The 14347-nt window shown below is 31.8% G+C and overlaps 2 protein-coding genes across 14 annotated transcripts; one reads left to right on the top strand and one right to left on the bottom strand.

The window, feature by feature from the left end:
• Positions 1–257: 257 nt before the first annotated feature.
• On the bottom strand, positions 258–1338 carry LOC112763618 (phosphomevalonate kinase, peroxisomal-like). 2 transcript variants are annotated; one of them, XM_072222172.1, is made up of 3 exons: positions 1232–1338; positions 696–941; positions 258–578 (listed from the first exon to the last, which is right to left on the bottom strand). In XM_072222172.1, the coding sequence occupies exons 2-3, from the start codon at positions 840–842 to the stop codon at positions 312–314; spliced, it is 414 nt and encodes a 137-aa protein (XP_072078273.1). In that variant the 5' UTR covers positions 843–941; positions 1232–1338; the 3' UTR covers positions 258–311. The 2 variants fall into 2 exon arrangements, with proteins under 2 accessions (XP_072078273.1, XP_025665029.2); XM_025809244.2 differs by having other exon boundaries at positions 696–818; positions 1232–1334.
• A 7113-nt stretch (positions 1339–8451) lies between these two features.
• Positions 8452–13985, top strand: LOC140180998 (uncharacterized). Of its 12 annotated transcripts, none has more exons than XR_011875480.1 (11): positions 8452–8800; positions 9022–9065; positions 10678–10731; positions 11132–11415; positions 11898–11995; positions 12067–12141; positions 12233–12343; positions 12665–12752; positions 12863–12965; positions 13046–13521; positions 13603–13985. XR_011875480.1 is itself a non-coding variant. In XM_072223121.1 (10 exons), the coding sequence occupies exons 4-7, from the start codon at positions 11368–11370 to the stop codon at positions 12668–12670; spliced, it is 240 nt and encodes a 79-aa protein (XP_072079222.1). In that variant the 5' UTR covers positions 8452–8800; positions 9022–9065; positions 10678–10731; positions 11132–11367; the 3' UTR covers positions 12671–12733; positions 12863–12965; positions 13046–13521; positions 13603–13985. The 12 variants fall into 12 exon arrangements, 7 of the variants coding, with proteins under 7 accessions (XP_072079222.1, XP_072079221.1, XP_072079220.1 ...); XR_011875477.1 differs by having other exon boundaries at positions 10623–10731; positions 12665–12733; XR_011875476.1 differs by having other exon boundaries at positions 10623–10731.
• Positions 13986–14347: the final 362 nt, after the last annotated feature.

Raw genomic sequence — 14347 nt, 5'->3', positions numbered from 1 at the left:
TGTCTGTAATTACAGACAGATTTTCAGGCGGATTTTCCGTCTGTAATTACAGACGGATTTTCTGACAGATTTTCCGTCTGTAATTTAAACTTTGGAAAATCATGATTACAGACAGAAAATCCGTCTGTAAATCCGTCTGTAAGGTAAAATAGAATTTTTTTTACTTTTTCTAATTACAAAATAAACTTGTTTTCATACAAAATAAATATAAATTTAATACAAATTCTTATCTAATTTATATTCGAATATTTACAATATTTCAAAAAATAAACAAATTCATCGTATTAAAAATAAACAATATTTACAATAAATTATTCAATATGAATTGAAGATACAGCTGAAGTGATTTCATTTGTTCTAGGGTCAGCACTTTCTAAAGAAACGCCACAAGGATCTTCTTTAACCAGAAGGGCAAGAACATTGAGTGAGCTCCTTGTTTTTGTCACATTGCTGCTTGAATCTCCCAAAGTAATAGCAAAGACAGCATCAAATCCTCCTGCTCCTAGAACTCCAGCCAACAACACTCCTTCCAAGTTTAGTGTAGCATCTAAAAGTTTTGTTTGTGATTCTGGTTCAATCTGCATGAATTGCAAGGAAAGAGTAGTGATATTCTACCAGCAGATATAATTTATAATCAACATCATTCAAACAAAAGAAGCCTAATAATAAGTGCCAAATCAATGAAAGGAACTTACAGGAACACCTGCAGCCTCACCCATTAGGCGCATATGATATCTAATCCCAAGCATAACTTCTTTTGCACCTAGCAATGCTTTAATAACTGCTTCCTTGTTGGGTTCAGAAGCTTGCTCTATCCACTGTGAGAATTGCATTTTCAACATCAACACAAGAAGAAAAGCAAGAACATGAGAGCCTGAAGTGTAGTCTCAAGAACATGATATCACATATGTGCATTAGAAATTCAGTCACACCACTTGAAACTGAAAACCAGGCAAACAGTAAAGTTGGATATATAATCTCTTTCAAACCCATCAAAAGTCAACTTAATTGTATAAGTCTAATAGTAAAGATGTCCTATCTCATTAAAATAACTAATAAACAAGAATGTAGAAATTTAATCTAATGCAAGGCATACCATAAGGCCAAAATGTTCTAGTTATTTAACAGTGAGCATTATCAATCAGTTTACTCTACATCCACAGGAGTAAAAATTCTAATTTTGATGTTACTTCCATTAATTAAACAACCATATATGATTTGAAAGAAATACCTTTTCTGATCTGAGCTTGCTGCAGCTATCAATCACAGATTTATATGCATCCCATTGTTCCTTTGCTAATTTACTCAAAAAGTTCAGTTGAATTTCTAACTGCGAATTCACCTCTGACTGTCCTCTTCAAACTTTCTTCGCGTTGTCTTGCTTCAGTTAAAGCAGATTTAGTCATGGCTGAATCATGTTTATGCATTAACTCAGAAGACTCAGCCAAGGTCTTAACTTGCTCTTACTTGGAAGCCAATTCCCTTCTCTCCATTATGAGAAGGCCCATGTGATGCTGGTGATCATATATCTACATCAAAGTTGCAGGTTAGATAAAAAGTAAAAGTAAGAAATGAATAATGAGTTTTCTAGGAAATTGTATAAGGCCTCAAACCATACATTTCTCACTGAAATGAAATACACCATACACCATTCAGAGTTTTCACTTGAAAATGCAATTCAATAGATAATTAAGTGAGGGGCAGAAGTTGATTTGGTGTAAGCAGTAACAAAACTATTCAACTCAGAGCTCTGTGATCTAACTTCCTAGAACTCTTAGGCTAAGAAGCTAAATATTCAAATTTGAACCGCTTTAGTTACATGGTCCCTATATCAAAATCCAAACTTCAAAGCATTCTATAAAAAGACATATGGCCATTAATCCTCAGGTTCCAAAATCCCACTAATAATCCAAAAAACTACATTCTTTTAAACAACCATAACATCAACATTTCTAGTTATTTAGCTATTTACCAATATAGAACATGGCATTATTAATTAAGAAATTCTATATTGGTAAAGAAACCATATAAAGGCAAAGAAGGGAAAAAGGTTGACTTACCAACCAGTGATCCAAGAAGCAAAGGGTGCCCATGATGGACCAGCAACCTGAGGAAGCTCAATTGACGAACAGGAACGAGTGGCGAAAGCAATTGATTCTCCGCTTGCATTTGAAAAGCATTATTATTTGACGCTCCTATCAGTCATCAGTTCCAGCCAAACAGGAAAGAAACAAACATTTAGAATAGAGACATACCACTTGCAAAATATCATAAAAAATTGCACCAGAAAACAAAATAGATTCAATTACTCCTCTATGCAAATTGCACCATAAAACAAAATACCGTAATGTTTTCAAGAATGGCATTGATGAAGTCGTGTCAGTGAGGGAGCGAGTGTGTAAGAGAGAAGTTCATGCTATATAATGAAGAGTAAACTGTAGTTCAACACTTACAGGCAAGGCTTTTATATATTCCAATATAAGCTTAAAACTTTTCAAATCCTGTTTCGTTTCAGCATTTACTTCGACAGGCTTCTGAAACAATAATGAATATAAAATGAGCAATGGTTGAAAATATTGCCTACTTTGAAACAACAAAAATTAACATGGGGAAAAGACAGACCCAGAATAAAATAGAATTAAAAAAGAAAGGAGGGAAAGGTAGAAGCAATGGTACTCTAACCTGGCACATAAATAAATATAGTAAACAAAAGCTATAACTTTACCTATTATGACTTAGAATTAAAACAGGTTAATAAAAAAATGTAGAATCAATGGACCATAACTTCATTAGAAGGCAATGATTGTTACCCTACAAAATCTCACTTTTGTACTAATTCTTGCAAAATATAACTTCCTAGTACACTTTCATAACAGGCAAGTTCATTGTCAATTCTTTGAGGACTCAAATCAGTTTATTTGTGAATTTGGTTAAGAATATAAGGACTTGCTAACCAGGCATTTGAGATAGATGCATTAAGAATTCCATTTGGAGCTGTTCCTAACATAGTTTCTTCCAATTCTTCCACGGAAGGCCGTTAGAAATAGGCACTTAACATGCACTAATGACATTGCGTTTAGATTCTCTTTTTAAGATAGTAAACACATTAATTCGTTTATTTCATTTACATAAACAAAATTCTTGACAAAGTTATGCTTAACCCCAAAAAAAAAAGAAAAAAGAAAGAAAGGAGCATGATAAGGCCCTCAGAGACATTGCATTGAACACATGATAGACGTGAATATATTATAACATTATCTCCAACATAAACATGAAAGTTAACACCATCAAAATAAGTAGAAGCCATGCAGGTGCACACATTACAACTAACAAGTATTTATTTGAAGGAATGATATATCGATCACAAACAGTAAACAGGAAAAGATGGAGATTTTGAAGCACAATGAAGCAGAACCACCACAAAAGTACAAATTTCATCATCTACCGTTTATACACCACAATGAAATCTAACCAAAGAAGATTCTAATCGCTGCACTTTCTGAAGACAAAAATCATTCAAAATTAAATTGAAACAGGGAGTGAATAAATAAATAAATACATAAGTCGTCTTGAAAGAAAAGCTAGGGTTCGAAGAGACAGACAACTTTACAAAGTGAGAGTAAGATTGATAATGTTGTTGCTAGGGTTTGTTGGTTTGTTAGTGTGTAATGGTTTCGATTCCTGAAGCCATACCTGAACAGCACAGGAACTATGATTTCAAATGAGAAGAATTCGAAAATTGAAAGCCATGCAAAACCATACCTGAACCGGTGGATGAGGATGACCAGCGAATGGCAGTTGCTGTCAGTGATGAGATCGTGGACGGAGTGATGGAGAGAGCGGCAGCGGTGAAAGAAGCTCCTGTGATGGAGAGAACGTGGACGGAGAGAGGAAGAAGCTCTGAGAGGATAGGATCTGAGAGGATGGGTTCTGAGAGGATAGGAAGAAGCTCCTATGAAGGAGAGTGTGGAGTGTGAATGCATCGCGAGAGGATAGGATGTGAGTTAGGTTAACTTAATATTTTCAAGGGAAAATTTTAAATTACAGACGGATTTTCCGTCTGTAATAATTTAATAAAACGCGCGTTTTGTCTACTTAGTTACAGACGGACCATTCCACGGAAAAAAAAATTAATTTTTCTGACGGAATTATAGACGGATTCTCTTTTCTGTCTGTAATTTATGCTAATCTATTTTTTTTGTTTTTCGACAAAAAAATTCCTCTGAAATTCCGTCTGTATTTTAGTGGGATAAAATCCGTCGAAAATATCTGTCTGTAATAACTAATTTTCTAGTAGTGAGATCAAAATTTAATATTGTAAAATATATTTGTATTAAAATCGTTTATTTTAACTTAAAAATACATAAAAGTTTAATTTCTTAAATATAGAGAAATAATTTTTAGTTAACTAATATTAATTAATTTCAGAGTTTAAATTTATAATTAGAATTTAAGATTAAAAATTTATGATTTAAAATTTAAATTTAAATTAATTTTAAAAAAATTAATTGATATAGAAAAAAATTTGATTATTTGATATTATTTAAAATTATATTTTTAAAAAATTGAAGATCCACTTTGCTGGCGCACTTTTTTGTACGGAGCAGAAAAGCCATTAAAGTATCTTGTAGAATAATAATGTTGACCGCATACCTGCATACGAGTATCATGCGTTATCAAACTAGGTATGGATTGTTCAGCGAAAAGGGTTAGTTGGTCATAATAATTCATATAAACCGAATCATATCAATACACTAATACTCTTATTTTTTCTTCTTCCTTCTTTCTACAAATTAACTATTTCCTTTTTTTTTAGCATGCAAACATTCCGATGGAATCATTTACTTTTGGTCATAATTCATATAAACCGAATCATATAATACATTTACTTTTTGTCCTCGAGTAAAGAGTTTTAAATAAAAATAATGTCTGAAAATTTATTTATAATAATCCAAAATATCCAGAAAAACTATGCTTTTAACTTTATTACACTTAATGAAATACAAAGAATAATCGTCGTGTGATCTTTTGAATAGAAGGTATTGAGACTAACCATTTTTTCTTAATGAAATATTTAGGAAAGAGAAATGATGAGAGTCTTATGATTGTGGCTAAAATAAGAATAAATAACTTTTAAAAAGATTTAATTGTGAATAAAATAATTCTGAAAAAATAAATGATATTATAATCATCTAAAGATTAATTTTATTAGATAAAATGCACCATATTTTTTTTATAAACGACAAATAATTTGTACATTTGATTTTTTTTTTTAAATATTAGATAATTATTCAAAATTAAAATTAGTACAAATTCAATATTTAGATCTCATTTTCATTTTTTTAATTTTTTGGCATTACATACAAAAACATCGCAATAAAACACTGCTTGTCGTACAAATATCAAATTAAGCTCATAGAACTTTTCATTTTTTAAAATATATATTGTAAAGAATGTATCAAAATATAATCTCATATTTAATATATTTTGTCAAACAAAATTAAGGGTAACTTATATGCATAAAATGAATGTTTTAAAATTACACAGATGCCATAAACACAATTTAATTATGGTAAAAAGTCAAATACAGTCAACTTTACGTGAATTTGATAGATGAAAGTTGTTAAATAATTTGAATGATTTGACTAAATTTTCATCTAACGGTTCTCAGTTATCAACTTCACGTGTGCACCTGAGTTTTCACCTTTAATTACACGTTAGTTCTATTTATATCTCTATATAAATCAAATCAATTCAACTCAATTTACTACTAGTACACAAAATATATGTAAATCGAGTCAAGTTGATTTGATGATTCGATTTACCACTTATGTAGGATATACATACGTGTAAAATTTGATTTACTACTTGTACAGCATATACATGTAAATTGAATCTAGCTAGTTGATTTGATTTACTATTTATACATATTATTGACATTTCTTACATTTAAGTTAATCGTAAGAAATATCAATAATCTGTATAAGTAGTAATGTATATACTGCATAAGTAGTAAATCAAATCAATTTGATTCGATTTACATGTATTTAGCATAAATCGAATTAAGTAGATTTAATTTATATAGAAAAGTAAATAGGAGAGGCGTGTAATTAAATTGTGTTCAACATATCTATGTAATTTTGAATTTCATCCATTTTATGCATGTAAATTACCCAAATATTATTATTCATAATCATATGAAAAGTAAATTAAAATTTTAGAATGATAGCTTCTAAGTTATTAGCTAAATGCTAAGTTATCGACTTGTTAACAGTTCAATAAGCTAATCTCATGAGTTCGTGAGTCAAATTTAAATCTGAATTTGAACTCATATATTAAATGATGAGTCAAATTTAAATTTGGGTAAGCTCGATTTATTAGTTTGTGAGTTGATTTTATTATATATGTTATTTATTATAATTATTTATATTAATATATATTACATATTTTATACTTTAAATGTAATATTCTTTTAGTTTTAATTTGTAATAATAATTTTACACAAACATATAATTTTATGTATAACTACAATTAGGATATAAATTATAATTTATTTATTTATTTATATAGAAGTATGGAATATGTTTATATAATTTGTATAAATTTGTGAATTTTTGGTGAGTAGAATTTAAATTTACAAATAAGTTCAAGTACATATTAATAAGTTGAACTATGAATTGAGTTTAATTTTTGAAATTTTAGTTTAATCTTGGTCAACTGAATTTGACTCACTTCTAACCATAACTAATAGCTACCGTAAAGAAAAAACACTCCTTCATCCCCTTCAATGATTTCTAACCCTAATAATAATAATAATAATAATAATAAAATTATTTTTAATATGAAAAAGTTTATTGTGTTATACAGATATTTGATTCATCGCGTGTTATGTAGGATTGTAAATTTACAAGTCAATACATAGACAACATGCTGACCAACATGCAGGTAGCGTGTTGTAGAAAAGAAGACAAGAAAAGAGATTCGTGGCACACTCTAGACAACACGCAAGTTGTATGTTGCATGCAGTGGAGTCGTCTTTTTCAGAAATTCTCATTATTTTCTTTTAGAAATTTTTACAGATTTTTTATTTTAATAAATAAAATAAATGTAATAATTACCAAAATAAATAATTTAAAAAATATTTATCGATTTAAATTATCCAGTCTTATCTCGTTTACACCACATCAGCATGACATGTAGTTATCTCGTTTACACTGTAAACGAGATAAGGCATGTCCGCACTTATAAGTAGAAGTCGTTTACAGCTTCATTCCGGGCCCCATTTGACTTTGTCAACCTCTTTCTCCCATCTTTTAACTCTTTCTTACCCTATTTTAGACTGATATGATGATGGCGCGCCAGACGGGGAACGACAAAGACATCAACAGGCTGAACGAGACGTCGCATTACGCTGGGGAGGCCGACTTCAAGGTTAGTTGTGTTCTGTTTGTTTAATCTAAGTATGTGACCATTGTTAGGGTAGTTCTGAAGAGGCATAATGTAGTTAAGTGGTTTAGGGATAGGTCTCTAGGAGGAATTTAGAACTATATTTACTTGTACGTAGTTGTTATGACATAATTATTAGTTTGAAACTCTGTTTTAGTTGTGCTAGGTTGTTAGTATTTATAACGTTCTAGTTAGGGTTTGCTTAGTATGGAATATGTAATTTAAAGACATGTGTAGGCTAGAAACATCGAAGTATATGCTTAAGTAGAAGTAGCTGTAAGTTAGACAGAAATATTTGCGTAACCTCTAATGTGTTGTGTATCATGTTAAGATGATCTAATTACTAAACCGAAAAAGTCAGTATCTAGCTGAATTTTTTTTAAGCTTGAATTTTTTTTTTTTATTCTTCAGAGGCCTCGCCTTCTACTGCCTCGACAAGTGAGTCATACCATTCCTCCATCCGACGCCATCGTCCCGTATCTGGCTGAGGCCGGATTCGGCGACACGGTGCCCCTCAGGGACTTCACTTTTGACAATTCTCTAATTTCGACACTCGTGGAGCGATGGCGTCCGGAGACGCACATGTTTCATCTCCCGTGGGTGAGGTCACTATCACTCTGCAGGACGTGGCGTACCACCTAGGCCTACGCACACACGGTAACTCCGTTGGGAGGTGCCTCCGTGACTTCGGTAGGTGGTATGGCACTGAGACGTGGGCATTGGTGGAACAGATGCTTGGTGCCAAGCCTCCAGTGGCAGTACAGTAGGCTGCGCAAAGAAAGGAGTCTTTGACCCTGAAGCTTGTGTCACTACAAAAAAAAGAGTTTAAAATGGCATTTATATTATGTCAGCTTTAAAGAACTGCCATTATATTTGGATATTATGGCATTTTATGATGTTGCCATAATTAATTTTTCAAACATAGCATTTTTTGGTGATTTTGGCAGTTTTCAACCGCCATTATTGAAACCAGTATTTAAAAAAAAAGGCCAAAAGCCCAAAACCAAGAAACCCTAAGTATCTTATCTGGTGAAAAAGTGAAACCCGAAAGTGAAACTCTCTCAGTGGCGTTCTCCGATCTCCTCCAAGGACGATCTTCTCCGGTGGCATCTCCTCCAGCGACAGCTTCTCCAGCGGCGATCTCCTTCTGCATTCGCCTCCTGTGACGATATCCTTCAATGACGATCTTCTCCGCGACGATCTTCTCCGGCAACACCTGGAGGCGATCTCCTTCAGCGACATCTCCTCCCGTCGCGATCTTTTTCGGTGATTCCTCTTCCAGCTTCCTCCTTGTCATTCTCTGTGTCTTCTCTGCCAAAATCCTCAGTGCCTCCCTTTCGTTCTAGATCGGCAGGTCAGCTTTCTATCTTTTTACATTCTAGGGTTCAAAAGTGCGATTCTCTGCATTTTGATACTGTGATGAGTCTCTTCTTTAATACGAATATAGTTAAATTGAACAAGAAGTACATTATTTAGATTTTCTTTATTTAATAAAAATAAATGTATTCTTGTTGCTGTGTGAATGAATGCTTATGTTGTATTTGATAAATGTGATGTAAATTTTGATAATGACAGTGTTTGATGATGGAAACCAAGCGCAGGAGAATAGCTTCATATATGTGAGTGCTATTTCTTCTTTTTCCAGCTTCAGTTTGTAAATTATAGGTTAAATCTTTCAAATCGCTGCATGCTTAGTTATACTCTGCTTCTGCTTTTGCTCAATAGGTAGGAATTTTGTTTTTTCTTCTATTTCAAAATTGATTCAGTATCATTTTAAAATCGATTACGTATTTTAAACAATAATTCAAAAGATAAGGTAAAATCACATGAGTATTGGGTGTTTAATCCTAATATATGGAATTTGGCTTGCTTTTCTATGGTTGATTCTGATTTTGGGTGATTTTTGCTCTTTGGTTATTATTATTATTATTACTACTAGAAGCTTGATTGCCACACTGCTAATCTGCTCCCATTGAAGCTGCAGTTTTAAATTTTTTTAGATATTATTATAATTAGACATTAAATTTCATGTTTTGAAAGTTTGATAGATAGGAGTAATTTTGTTGGAGATAAAAATGAGAGAGATAGTTACTATACTAAATGTATTTATGGACTTGAGAAAAGATTTAATACAATTAACAGAGACCAAAAGGTAGTTATTGAACCCAATTCTCTTTCTTATATGTAATATATTTATATGTATTGGATATATAATAAAGATTATTATTAATATGCATATTTGAGGCTGATGGTGATGTGTCTTTGGCTTGATTCCCCCACCCTCTCTTTTGGCTTGATTTTTTTAAAGTGAAGTTCAGTGTGATTTGTGTGTCTTTCAATTTTTTAGGTGTTAAAGTTAGGAAGCAAATTGTGTTAGATGGTCCGATTAGCTGTGGAAAGAGCATTGCACTTGCAATGCTTGTGCATTGCAACGTCAAATTGATTGTTTTCCTTTTTGTCCATGTATGCTCCATTTGTCGTGGAACTTCTTTGCTCCAATCTGAGGAAGAGAATAATATAATACAGCAAGCTAAAAGTTTGGAAAATCAAGAAAACCAAGATTAGTTGCTTTAGAAAGATAGATTTTATTATAGCAGCTATGATATATCTCGTTGGTTCGTTGCCTTAGTCTTTGGTGAGATTTTGTATATATAAGTTCCTCAAATTTTATTAATGGGTGTGACACATTTCGTTTAACTCAATTCATTAGTTTTCTTTTATAAGTTATTGTTCTTTTTTAATTTTGTTCAGGTTCTATTCTGCAGTTCTTTTTTACTACTCATCTTCAATTCTTTTTTTTTTCTTCTTTAATTTTACTATCACTATTATTTAAACATGATATCTAGATATAATTAAAAAATAGTTTGTAGATGGTCATTCTACATTTGAGGCAATTGCTTCTTCAATCAAGGATGCAAAATCAGAGGTTTGTTTAGTCTAGTACCAGAACATTTGAGGTCACTTAATACATAATTTTTTAATCACAAAAAGGAAAATAATAGTTAATTTTGAGTTCTGTTCAATGATTGAGAGATTTTCATGCAGATATTTATTTGTGGCTGGTGGTTGTGCCCAGAAGTGTATCTAAAGCACCCTTTTCATGCTCATGCTTTACAATAATAAACCTTCATACTTCACACTCATCAACTAAGCTATATATAATAAATTCATTATAGGAAATGCACCTATCACCTCCATCTTCCCTCAATCAAGTTGTCATTCCCGTTTCAGAAACTAATCAAACAAGACACCATCATAATAAAGGCAGCCTTGCATGTCCACCAGGTAAGTGAGTTTCTTGTGCTATTGCCAAACTTTTCTAAATCTGTTCTAGTTATATTTGGTAAAATTAAACAAAATCCAAATTAAACAAATCCAAAAATTTTATGGTACACCATTATTTTTTATAAAATGCAAAATGAAGAGTTTTATAAAATGCAAAATTCATCTTTTGATGAGCTAAAGATTAGTTATAAATATAATAAGGTTTAATTGTTTGTTAGTTTTCAAAATCCTAACTTGTGTGAAAAGCTTTTCTGAAAATCCTGACTTGTGTGGATCGCCGCTTCCAGCAGAATGTACACCTAGTCCCTCACCAAGGAAAGAAAAATATATTATTAAAAATAAATTAAATTATATATATTTTTATATATGAATATATAATAGCTGGTTTTGTAACATACAGGGGGCAATAATGCTTTTTGAGAGCACTAGTTGAGTTGATTGGAAGAGGGATGCATGGGAGCCTCTACAAGGTGTCGATGGTCAACAGTGTGTTCTTGGCTGTGAAGAGGATCAAGGATTGGGGAATCTCCGAAAGTGATTTCCAGAGGAAAATTGGAAAAGTTAGCCAAGTCAACCATCCATTTGTGTTGCAACCTCTTGCTTACTATTGTTCCCGCCAAGAGAAGCTTCTTGCATATGAGTACATGGACAATGGGAGTCTCTTCAACATGCTCTACAAAGTTGGTAAGTTGTTTTTCTTGATTATATATCTGTATTATTTCTGTAAAATATTATAGCATTTTTTGTTAATTACAAGTGTCTCCAATTTTAATAGAAGAATCATGATGAATAGTCTTATATGCCAAAATCAATTATTATACCCGAATAAAGAATAATCACATTTTTTCATGATCACTTCTCGTTAATAAGAATAAGAAACCAATTTTTAATTAGTCCATAGCTATTTTTTTAATTAAATTCTTTTAGTTCAAAAATATGTAATTAAATTTCTATATCAAATGAAAATTTATAATTAAATTTTTACTAGTATTGAAAATGATAAATCAAATAATATATATATTTATATATAAATCTATAATAATTGACTTTTAGTGTGCATATAATATTTTTAAAAGAACAATCATCTTAAAATATTTGTTTTTTTTAGAGTACTTCACAATTCATCCTTAGCTTTTTGAGCACTTGAAAAAATACCTTTGTACCAGGCATGAATTAGATGGAGGATTTAAATGGTCTTTCATTCATAGAACAGAAGACAACTCAGAGGCATTTAATAGAGGAATGATTAATATAATAATATCAGGTAGTAAAATGTACATATACTTTTAAGTCTGATTTGGTTTTATATTAACATCACTGACTTTTGTCTTCAAGGCCCTCTGGTACAAAATTCTTGAGCTTAGGTTCTTGCTTCAGAAGCCATTTTCAAGTTCAAATAGGTTACCTCAGGTCTTTTCCTATCCCAATTTTAAGATTTAATGCAATTTGATATTCACCATATTTGAGTTTCATGACTGATAGCACGGAATATTGTCTGCAGGATCCAGTCAAGTTTTCATTTTGTGAAGCAGATGAAAATGTTAGAGTAGCATACTCAGATTTGATTACTTCTTCCAAGGAGACTTTAGATTCTATATTGGAACTCCAAGAGGTGTGTTTCTTGACTTGGAACTTACATATGAAAGAAAAAATATCTATTTTGTGCTTAATATACAGTCATAGGAATGGGTGGCACGAATCATGTACAAATATTTTTGGGTGATTCCTCTCTTTTAGCCAAAATAATTTGTTCTGCTATGACTGAATCAAACAAAAACATATAGCTTAACAAGAAGAGTTCTTGGTGGCTGGTTACTCCTTTCCAGTTTAAAGATAATTCAATTTTTTTTGAGTCCTTAATATTTTAATTTTTAGGCGCTTTTTCATTTATTTTCTTGTTCTTTTTAAAGAGAGATTTCCCTTTCTCTTGAAGGTCTAGAGAGGTCATCAAAAGATTTGGAAGTCTCTACGAATTTGGTCACAGATTTCTCAGACACAAGCGGTATTATTGTAATTTTTAAGTGCGTACTAATTCTGTGCGCCATGAATTTTTTCAATTCGGTGCATTATTAAGATTCTTTGCTCTTTTTTTCATGTATAATTGACAAGTTTCATGTATTGTATCTTGTAGAATAGCATCATCCAGAGACAAGTCAATCAACAAATGGCAGAGGATAACACAAGTGACAACTGGTGCTGCTGCCATTAAAGGCAAATTGCATGCGTTTAATCAGGTCAGGTTCTGAAAGTGGACTGAGGATTTTGCAATGTGAGAGGCATGTTATTTTACTCATAATGTGTTGTTTCATAACAGGATATAACTAATCAAGTCGCTGCTTATATGAGGGACCCCAGTAGAATGATCAAACAGATGCGGTTGAGAAAATCTACTGTTAGTGTATTTGAATCTCTAAGTTGGTCGCTTAATCTTAGTTGTTATAGAAGCGTTTTGTGGATTCCAGAGTATGCTAAGCTTTACTTTTAACCATCATCTCTACTCACTGGCATATATCTCCACTAAACCCTAAACCCAAATAGGAACGAGCAATACCATTTTTTCAGGCATTACTTACAATCTTAGAGACCAAACGAGGTTTGTTACCATGGTGAAGTGGATTAACTGATTAAGTCATCATAATTAGTAAAACTATATTACATGGATTAAGCATGAACATATATGTTGATTTATTAATACAAGTTGCTAGGGAGGATCTAGAGACTTTATATGCAGAGGCAAATGCATATGCTCTGGCATCACACATTTTCTGGGCATTGTGGGCTCTAATTCAGGTACAATTACTATATATTAATCTTCATCATGTTATGATGATTGTGAACGAAATAATGACTGTGAATGTGGAATTTGAATAGGCAAAGGTGTCTCCAATCGATTTTGATTATCTTGGTTACTTTTTTCTTCGATACAAAGAGTACAAAAGGTAGAAAGACATGTACTTGTTGCTGGCAAGATCCTATATTGCTGGATGCAAAATTAATGGCAACATTCATTCGGATCAAACTCGTCTAAAGTGAAGACAGTGACAAAGCAAAGAGCTAATGTTTTGGTGGCTACGGTAACTATAATGGAGAATGTTGTGTCCTGCAGGAGTAGTTTTAAAATGTTGTGGTCATGAAGGTGTACCAAACTTCTCAATCTATTTTTTTTTTAAATTGCTAAACTGAAACCATAAAATTCCTTGTAATGACTGAGACATTGAATCTTATGGGTTATGATTTCTTACTAAACTTCTCAATCTGATTAGTACTTTATTTATAAATTACATAATATTTTGTTTATAGGTTATGATTTCTTGTTATTGTGAAATTTTAAACAAAAAATTATTTGTTTAACACGGTAAAAACGACGGTTAAACCTACATATCTAAACGATAAAAAATATCACTTTCATCCGGTAAAAATGGCGGCTTATAACTGCCATTTTAAACAACATGAAATGTAATTTTAATATGGTAAAAATGGCGGTTTTAAATGCCGTTTTAACCAATAAAAATACCATTGTCAGGGTAAAAACGGCGGTTCAAAATGCCATTTTAACCAACAAAAAATGCCATTTTAACTTGGTAAAAACGGCGGTTTCAAACGCCATTTTAACCAA

Source organism: Arachis hypogaea, chromosome 17 (genome assembly GCF_003086295.3).
Source record: "Arachis hypogaea cultivar Tifrunner chromosome 17, arahy.Tifrunner.gnm2.J5K5, whole genome shotgun sequence".
NCBI lineage: Eukaryota > Viridiplantae > Streptophyta > Magnoliopsida > Fabales > Fabaceae > Arachis > Arachis hypogaea.
The sequence above is the reverse complement of the archived record's forward strand: the minus strand, read 5'-3'. Positions and strand labels throughout refer to the sequence as shown.

What these genes read in the sequence shown, in the direction of transcription:
- LOC140180998 (XM_072223117.1), top strand. Translation starts at nt 11,368, where the DNA reads ATGAGTACATGGACAATGGGAGTCTCTTCAACATGCTCTACAAAGTTG. An exon ending in CAACATGCTCTACAAAGTTG is followed by an intron (nt 11,416 to 12,066) that starts GTAAGTTGTTTT and finishes TTTGTCTTCAAG; the next exon opens with GCCCTCTGGTACAAAATTCT. An exon ending in CTATATTGGAACTCCAAGAG is followed by an intron (nt 12,344 to 12,862) that starts GTGTGTTTCTTG and finishes TGTATCTTGTAG; the next exon opens with AATAGCATCATCCAGAGACA.
- LOC112763618 (XM_072222172.1), bottom strand. Translation starts at nt 842, where the DNA reads ATGTTGAAAATGCAATTCTCACAGTGGATAGAGCAAGCTTCTGAACCC. An exon ending in GTGAGGCTGCAGGTGTTCCT is followed by an intron (nt 579 to 695) that starts GTAAGTTCCTTT and finishes CAATTCATGCAG; the next exon opens with ATTGAACCAGAATCACAAAC.